This window comes from Pygocentrus nattereri, chromosome 7 (assembly GCF_015220715.1).
Source record: "Pygocentrus nattereri isolate fPygNat1 chromosome 7, fPygNat1.pri, whole genome shotgun sequence".
NCBI classification, from domain to species: Eukaryota; Metazoa; Chordata; class Actinopteri; order Characiformes; family Serrasalmidae; genus Pygocentrus; species Pygocentrus nattereri.
Genome location: NC_051217.1, coordinates 18,356,684 through 18,366,278, shown reverse-complemented (window position 1 = coordinate 18,366,278; position 9,595 = coordinate 18,356,684). Strand labels below are relative to the sequence as shown.

Here is a 9,595-nt window from a genome sequence, read left to right as displayed (position 1 = left end):
TTCAGAAATCCTCTGGCCCCGTCGTCTGGCCGCAACGATTTGGTCCTTGCCAAAGTCGTTTAAGCCATCACACATTTCACCTGCCTTCTACATGTCACTTACTGTCTAATATATCCCAGACCTTGAGATGTGCTGTAGTTACAAGATAAACAATGTTATGTACTTCATCTGTGAGTGATCATAATGTTTTGGCTCATTGGTGTATCTAATTAATATTAATTTTATTGATGTAATATTACAGAAAAAAAACTTTTGTTCTGTAACAGTCTAGATCTGCAACACACATGCATACACACACCTTTCACATGTACACGAAAATAATTCTGACAAACTATCTGAAATCCCCCAAACACTAAAGCACTCACACTAAATATTAGTCAAGTTACATAATAATCTGTACCTAATTAGTTGGCCTAAAAATCACAATGGTCATTCTCACAGAGTCCAGACAGAAGAGTTAACATGAATGGATAGGTACAGGATAAGCACTACTCATTCATAAACACATACAGAGCCTGGCAATTTCACACAATGCATTCAAAGCAAATACTGTACATGATTATTTTGCACTTTTAACTGAACATACATTTCACAATAAGACACAAAAACACCCAGGGTACATGAAACCCTTTCAACACCACATTCCTCACAATGGTTGTATGGTCATACAAAGTAACATGATTTTTTTTCAGCAGAATTTAATGGTTGAGATGTAAACATGTATCTCTGAAGTGGTAACTTTACAGGAGAAGGCAACCTTTTATTAACCTCTGTCCTTTTGAAGCATTTTTATTGGTCCATTTAGAATAAACATTCCAATACAATATAGTGATGTATTTTTTCTGGACAGCAATGTCACATAAAGTTGATAATTTAGGACCAAACTTTCAAAATGATCAGAAAACAATGATTCAGGCATTGTATTCATATCCATTTCATGTGCACTCCACCACTATGACCAATTCTGACTTGGTATGTTTTCTAGAACATAGAATTTCACATCAGACCACTCTGAATGACTTTGTTTACAACTCAACCATCTAATTCTGCAGGAACATTTAAAAAATAGGTGGAATTCTCTTTTAATAACATGCATAGAAGTAAATCTGGATGCACAAAAGCAATACTGAAAAGTTAGCTGCCAAGACAGCCAACCAGCAGAGAGAACAAGGCACAGTAATACAGGCTGTATGTTTGCTGTAATCTCATGTCAATCAGTTCTAATGAGGATACTGCAAAATTTTAAACTTCATACATTCCATCTCATCAGCACGGCTGGTCTTAAAATGGACATGAATGGATCTTTATATCAAATCAATACTTCAAAACTGTGACTGCTGATTTGCAAATGAATGAACAAGACCAGATGGTCAATCAGCCACATAAACATGGCAGGAGGGAGTTCATAAAATAAAAGAAAGTTGCTGAAATCGCTATTAAAAACTACCAGAGTGAACAAGTTAGTGTACAAATTCAACTACAGATGACCTACAGTGGTACGGATTAAGAGACAGAAGTCTTTAGTCTCGTGTAAAGTACACAGTCTATCTCACTTCAAAGCCAGAATCCATTAAACGCTATTATAAACATGGCCTTGGATTATCCACGCATTAGTCAATGTTTAGTTCTCAGTGATTCAACAGTTTGAGCGCTGTCGTGATGTCGTAGAAGGAGCTCCGCCAGTAGAAGACGCTGTCCTTCAGCAGAGTGACCTGGGCCGCACCTTTGGAAAAAGCTACAGCAGATAAAAATCTATGGTCAGACATCGTGAACAAACCTGAACACATGCACTGCCTTTTAGACCCATCTCTGAGCCAGTATCTGCCCCAACATGCTGCATTTAAATGGAAAACTCTAGAACAAAATGCTGTCAAACCTGATTTGTCAAGCCTTATTTGTAACTACAGAGTGAAAGACAACTATGTACCTAAATGCACCGGCACAAATTGCAGCTTCTACATCCTGCCGGAACTATAAACAATATGCGATACCACAACACACTGCAATGAATTAAAGGTAAAGGCCATCAGAGTCTGCATTGCAGTGATTTTACAGCTTTGCTAGGTACACTCTCAGAAATAATGTATTAAGCTGTTGCTGGGTACTCCTCTTGTCACTAGGGGTGGTCCCCTCAAAGATGCATCTCTACCTTTAGTCAGGGAACATAACTGTACCATAAATCCACTGAAATTATATTTTCTAAGTTGTAGTGTCTCCACACACCCTGTCTCGTCTCCAGGCTTTTTATTTTATTGTTTTAAAACATTTGGTTATGAAAAAGGTACAAATATGTACTTTTCACCTGGGAAAAACTTAACGGGACACAGTTTGACCTTAAAACCACTGCTGTACCTTTGAGGGAACATTAACACTGCTTGTATCTTGATGAACAAAAAACCTGCTTATGTGATGCTGTAACCTGAATGTAAAAGTAAGCAATATGGCAGTTCTTACTGTTATGCTGATAAATTACACACAGAAAGAAACATACTATGCAGGTACATGATTCATTCATCAAGGTACAATGTAAGTGCAGCCTCAAAGGTACAACAGTGGTTTTAAGGTCCAATAGTGTACCTTACATGAGTTTTTCCTAGTGGAAAAGTAGATATTTGTACCTTTTCATAATCGAATGTTTTAAATCAGAACAATAAAATAAAAGCCTGGAGGCGAGACGGGGTGTGTGGAGTCAATACAACTTAGAAACTATCATTTCAGTGGATTATGGTACAATTATGTTCCCTGACTAAAGGTACTGGGATGTACCCCTGAGGGTACCAACACAGTGACAAGAGGGGTACTGCCCCAGTGACAGTGTCGTACCTTTTTTTCTGAGAGTGCATGAGATTATGTTACAATACACACTTCTGAGCGTTTTGTGGATATTGTCAATGCTTAAAGAACAGTGATGTGCATGTTTCATCACACAGACAGCATAATCCTGTTAGATTGAATTTACTGTAGCACAGCATGTGAAACACTGAATAATGTACATGTAGTTTTAGATAATATATTTAAAACGTGGCACTACCTTTTTTGTCTGTTAAAAAGCATCGATTCCTCGAACAGTACAATAATGTAAAAATGGCTCGTCAGATCAACCTACAAAAATTACAACATGTACACTATTTTTATGTTATCACTATCAGGTATACGGTCTGATTTGATGAGACATTTTCTTTTACAGTGAATGGTTAATGCATTTTAAAAACTTGGTTCATTAATAGAGAAATCAACTATGTGTGATCTCATGTGCGTTTACTAAGCATTTTATTATGGCACCAAAGTCTGTTTCATAAACTTTCATACAATAGTCGTTAAAATGTAATATATTTTTCATTTAAACAGACTGAAAATATAGTAATACCCAATAGTGACGGTGAAAAATTAATGCCAAAAAGTGTTTATAGTTTCTATTGGCATTTTTAAGAGATGATATAATAATCTGTATAATGCAACTAATGGTTAGTTACTACATTACTGGCAGATTATCTCTGCACTTACAAAAAAGCAAAAAACCTGTTGAGTTCAAACAATAGAAGCCAAAGTGCTGAAGCAACAGCACTGCAAGTATTGTCTGTGTGACAATGATCTGGTACACAGACTTTGGGCTAAAAAAACTGGAGAGTTTAGTCCAAAAAATGAAGAGTAGAGTTAACTGAAATCCTCTTACCCCAAAGTAGTTGTTTGGGATAAATCCCTCTCTGCCACAGAGTGAAGCCCACCACCAGTCCACTCCCTCAGGTTTCTGCAGGATGGTCACCATGTCTCCTTCTTTGAAGCTCAGTTCATCAGCAGCCTGCGCGGGGTAACTCCAAAGAGCGTATAAGACCCCACTGTTCTCCACCCCCATTGCCTCCTCCACTCCTGATACAAGACATACATGCATATGAATACGGCCACTTTATTAGGTTCAGTTGCTTGTTATCACAAATATCAGCCAATCACATGGCCGCATCTCAATGCATTTAGGCATGTAGAGGTGGTCAAGACAACTTGCTGATGTGTAAACCGAGCATCAGAATGGGGAAGAAAGGTGATTTAAGTGACTTTGAACGTGGCGTGGTTGTTGGTGCCAGCCGGGCTGGTCTGAGTATTTCAGAAACTGCTGATCTACTGGGATTTTCACGCACAACCATCTCTAGGGTTTACAGAGAATGGTCCAGAAAAGAGAAAATATCCAGTGAGTGGTCAGTTGTGTGGATGAAAATGCCTTGTTGATGTGAGAGGTCAGAGGAGAATGGGCAGACTGGTTCCAGATGATAGAAAGGCAACAGTAACTCAAATAAATAAATACAATCTCTGAGAAATGTTTCCAAAATCTTGTTGAAAGTATGTCACGAAGAATTAAGGCAGTTCTGAAGGCAAAAGTGGGTCCAACCTTTTACCAGCAAGGTGTACCTAATAAAGTGGCCGGCGAGTGTTTGTTACTAATTGCAACATATTATTGTATTAAAAGCTACCATATGTAAGATACCAGGGACCTCACTGGAAATGTGTAATTCTGTGTAATTGCATGCAACATGTGGAAAAACATTTTGGAGTGTGGGTTGTGGTGTATCGGAATAATCCCTGATTGAATGCATCTGCTACTACATCATATTTAAATTAGTACAATGTCCATTTTTCATTTGTGACCTAAACATCAAGTGGGACTTTTTTTTGAGTCTGTGCCGTTAATATGCAAAAAGATATTTTCGTGTTTTTGTTTTTTCTCTTGACTCACAAATGTTAGTTTTTTCAAATATCAAAAAGCATACACAGTAGAACTGATATTTTAGTTGACTGATAACTTCTCATATTGACGGTGTGTGGTTTTATCAGGATGGCTGAAAAATACTGCAGAAAATGCATCGGTAATTTGCTTTTTTTTTTTGCTAGAATCACTAGGATCTCCTGACTATAGGGCAAAATATCAAACAGTTGAGCCACTGGGGGACCTGGAGTCATGCTTTATTTAACTATATTTATATATTTAACTATATATATATAGAGAGAGATAGAGAGAGAGAGAGTGTGACACACAATTTTTTTTTTATAATTTTATTTACAAAAACCATATAATTATATTTTATAATGATGAAAACTAAGAAATATTTGCCCTCAAGGGGAAACTAAAATATCTCTTATCTTAGAATGATGTTCTCCCATCATTGTAGATGCACTTCTACACTTTTAAAGTACATATACACAAACCACACTTGCAGGAACATCAGTAAATATGACTGTGCAAATGTCTGTTTTGTTTATGTGTCTTTTTGTGTCTGAAATTCAGGTCTTGTGTGCCGTATGTATGGACCCCTCCCTCACCTCTGAGGAAGCTTTCACACTCTTCGTATCCCGGGGCATATGGGTCACACTTCTGAGCCGCTGTGGCTCCATCGCTCTCCGTCACAGCCATAACAGCAGCACCACTACGCACCAGAAACTCACACAGCGCCCGGTCATTACAGGAGGCAGCACAGTGCAGGGGGGTCCTACCAGAGAGAGAGAGAGAGAGAGAGAGAGAGAGAATGAGAGAGAGAGAGAAAGAGAAAGAGAATGAGTTCAGATACATCAAAAACACACACAGTCTGAAGTCTGGAATCACATGACTTATCACATGACTTATTAATGATTATTAACTTACACAGTGCAGCTTGAAATACTGAAACTAGACACCGGTGTTCTCATGACTATAACTATAATGAAAACAACAACTAGCAGTAATATATATATATATATATATATATATATATATGCACACACACATACATACATACACACACATACATACATACATACATACATACATATATATATATATATATATATATATATATATATATATATATATATATATATATATATATATATATATGTGTGTGTGTGTGTGTGTGTGTGTGTGTGTGTGTGTGTGTGTGTGTGTGTGTGTGTATAGTTAACTGTATTTGGGAAAAAAAAAATTTCATTATGACGTCCACTGTAACACAAAGGATAAAGAAGCAGAATTAAGCATGCATGAAGGATAGAGTTTATTTTGTTGTGGCTGGGTCATTAAGGAAAACATACAACATGACAGAACATAATTTGCCATTATGCTAATTAATGATTACTAAAACGGAAAATCTGAATGAAAGAACAGTCCAGTTTGAGGTTACTCTTGAGTATGAGATGTACATCTGTTGACAACGATGGTGAAAGGGAATTTAGCAATGCTAACCCTGCTGTCACTCATTCCCTGCCTGGAGAACAAACGCAGCAAACCAACTGAGAGCTTTCAATGACTTGATAGTCAGCGATATGTGAAGATAAGAATAATACAAGTGAAGACCTATTTTTTTCATAGAATTCATAGAGACAAGGATGTAAACAAGGATGCAATAAGTTCAGTATAAGCGCTGTGTTTAAATACATCTCAGTGCAGTTTTTTGTATTTTATAAAGAAATCATGCATTTTAAATAGTTTCTCTTACCCTTATAAAAACCTGCTATCACAGATTTCATTATAATATAGAAAAGTAGAACTAAAGAAAAACTCTTTAAAGCTTTTTAAAGAAATTAAAACCAACCTAAAACTTAAAGTGAATATAAACCTTAATAAAAACATCTATATAAATGAAAAAGTCATGAAAATGTATAACACTATAAACATAAACTATAATAAAACACCAGACGTTAGTTTTATGTTTTAGTCATTTTTTGTATTAAATTATAAATGATACTGTTATTATAGAATAATTTCTTATCAAAATATCTGCTTCAAGATTTTATCACTATGCTAGAAAAATGAGGCTTTCTGGAATTTAATTTTATTATGTCATTATAGTCATGCACTTTTCTTAATTACTTTTGAATCTTGAATAATGATAAAACTATTTCATACATGTATCTGTGACAAGGCTGGTTTTATATTACAGGACATGCTGATTCCAAACCTTTGAACAGTAGAGTACAGTCTGCACATACACAAGTAAATCAAGATGTAGTTAAACTCACCATCCGTGGCTGTCAGGGGCACTGACGTTGGCACCGATCCGCACAAGGAACTCTACCACAGCGTAGTGCCCCCCGCAAATGGCATTATGGAGGGCAGTGATGCCTTCATCGTTTGGCTGACTCGGGTTGCTCATCTGTTTGGTAAACGCACATATTACACATAAGTACCACATCTTTTAATCCCATCTCTTCTGTGTTAGAGTAGAATATGTTAACAGGTCTCAGGCTGACCTCCTGCACCGCTCTCTGCACCGTGTCCAGCTCTCCAACCAGCGCTCCGTCCAGCAGCAGCACTAATGGACTGAGACGGGCTCGGGGGATCTGGGCCTTACCACCAATCCCCTTGCTGGACTTCCGCAGGATGGAGTGAAGACCCTGATGCACATAAACAGCAATTACAACAAACAACACTGAATTATTTCTGATTCAGAAGAACTTGCACATTTAAAGCAATAACAATTCCTAAAAAAATACTGAAATTTTAGTTTATTGATTAAAAAAAAGTGGTTCACGAATGTTTCCACCTCTAATTTTATGTATGTTGCAACTTGTGCAACTTTGGCTCCTGTGACTTCCTCATAACCTACTGATAAGTACACTGTGTTAATTTTATTGTATTTTAATTTTATTTTACTTTATTGTATCCATCTGCACTGTCACACAAGGGATTAGGTTTCTCTGCCATGTACAGGTGTTTGAACTCTTTCCATTTAGATGTAGTATGTTCTGGGCTATATTACAGTATTTTAATATTTAATATTAAAGTATTATAGTATTTTTCCTGTGTAAGTGCTGAAAAGGGAAGGTCGTCCTTTTAAATACATTCTCTTCCCTATGCTGTTTGCAGCATTTCAGGTATCAACAAAGTACCTTACCTGCTAAACAGATAAAAACGATATTCTTTAAATAGGACTGACGATTTCCATAGCCTACAACCACTGAATTGAATTCAGAACCATTAGCCAATTGTGTTTGCACACTGTGGAATTAAACCTCCGCATTCAACCCATCCGTGCAATGAAACACCCACATACGTGCACACTATTGAACACACACACCAGGGGCAGTGAGCACACTTGCCCGGAGCAGCCCTATCCATGGCGCCTGGGGAGCAGTTGGGCAAAAGGTGCCTTACTCAAGTCACATACTGTCAGCTCAGGGGGTTGAACCGGTGACCTTCTGGTCAGAAGGCTGGTTCCCTAACCTCCAACACGTGACTGCCCCCTGAACAAACATTGTGAAGCATTAAAACTTTTCTTTCTGTCAGCCACTAAAAAATTTCTACATTTCTAAAAAATGTTTTGAAAGGAAAAGCAGCCACTGCGTTCTTAAGTAAACTGAAAATGATTTGTTTCTGAGGTTTCTGACACTGTATGGTAGTTTTCTATAAACATGGACACAAGTACACTGTATAGCTTAAAACAGTAGCAGCCATCTCCTGTCCATTTTTTAGATGCCAGTATACAGTGATGTGTCAATTTAAGTAGGTTTGTATGGCATTATCTAATCACCATAAGCTTCTGTTAGCAACGTTAGCTTTATAGACCCCAATGTCTATAAAGACAAACATGTCTTGGCTTATTTTTCAGAATTCCTGCATCACTTCAATAGACATAAACAAAGCTATTCAGAGTGGCTAAATGTAAAATGGTTAATTGTATAAAACTTATCACTTATTTTTTATATATTATCCATATATAACATCTGAAAACTTTTCTTAGGGACTATTTTCATATTCATATTCATAACGATTTCAGGTAATAACTCACCACTGTGAACAACTCTAACAGAGCATTTTACATCATAAATGACTTTTATTACATTTTAACCATTTAATTATATAGAGATTTTACAAAATCAGTGAAATTCCACTTTAAGTGTGATTCACTCCATGTCCCCTCACCTTCTGCTGGGCTAAGCTCGTGTTCATTAGTGGTGGTGGGCTTGGTGTAGGTGGTGAGCTGCTCTCCTCTCCGTCAGAGGAGCTGCTTTCGCTTCCCGTCTCGCCCTTCAGCTGAGGGCCCTTCCGGCGGAACAGTTTATTAATCATCTGCTTGTACTGGTTGGGCTGGATGATGGGCAGCTTCTTTAGTGTCTGGGCCTGGTCCACAGAGCCACGTTTCTTAAGGGCTCTGGGAATTTCTGCCCGGAGCCGCAGTAACTCCTCCATATCAGGGACTACTGGGACTTCTGGGGCCACTACAGGCTGAAGGCGTGTGGGGCTGAGGGGCCGAGGTGGCTGGGGGTCCTCTGTGCTACCTTCCACCTTTATCTCTTTGCTTTGATCTGCAGAGGGCACCGGACTGTCCAGGACTGAAGGACGCTTCACTGTGTTTAATCTCTCCACCTCTGCATCCACATCAGCTGAGCTAAGAACTGAGACAGACAGGGTCAGAAAATTATGCTTCCACATATTTGTTTTGGCTACTCAATCACTTTATTTATTGCTTGCCAAATTACTGTTTTACCGGGAAGGAGATACTTGATTTACCTTCCTTAAGTTATTAATAAAGATATAATCAAATGTTTGAAGCAATGCAATAGAGGTGGAAGGAAGCTAATAACGTATTCTTGTTATGGTACTTCAACATCATATATAACAGTACTTTCTACATCT

The 9,595-nt window shown here is 37.7% G+C and overlaps 1 protein-coding gene across 2 annotated transcripts in view; it reads right to left on the bottom strand.

Annotated features, from left to right (window-relative positions):
- Positions 1-200: 200 nt before the first annotated feature.
- ppp1r13l (protein phosphatase 1, regulatory subunit 13 like) overlaps positions 201-9,595 on the bottom strand; it is a 44,239-nt gene continuing 34,844 nt past the window's right edge. For both annotated transcript variants that reach the window (XM_017698862.2, XM_017698954.2), the window contains exons 8-13: positions 8,882-9,354; positions 7,210-7,353; positions 6,979-7,112; positions 5,311-5,477; positions 3,674-3,867; positions 201-1,735 (exon numbers count right to left, since the gene is read on the bottom strand). In XM_017698862.2, coding sequence (XP_017554351.1) covers positions 1,700-1,735; positions 3,674-3,867; positions 5,311-5,477; positions 6,979-7,112; positions 7,210-7,353; positions 8,882-9,354 — 1,148 coding nt within the window. In that variant the 3' untranslated portion in view covers positions 201-1,699. The remainder of the gene's footprint in view (positions 1,736-3,673; positions 3,868-5,310; positions 5,478-6,978; positions 7,113-7,209; positions 7,354-8,881; positions 9,355-9,595) is intronic.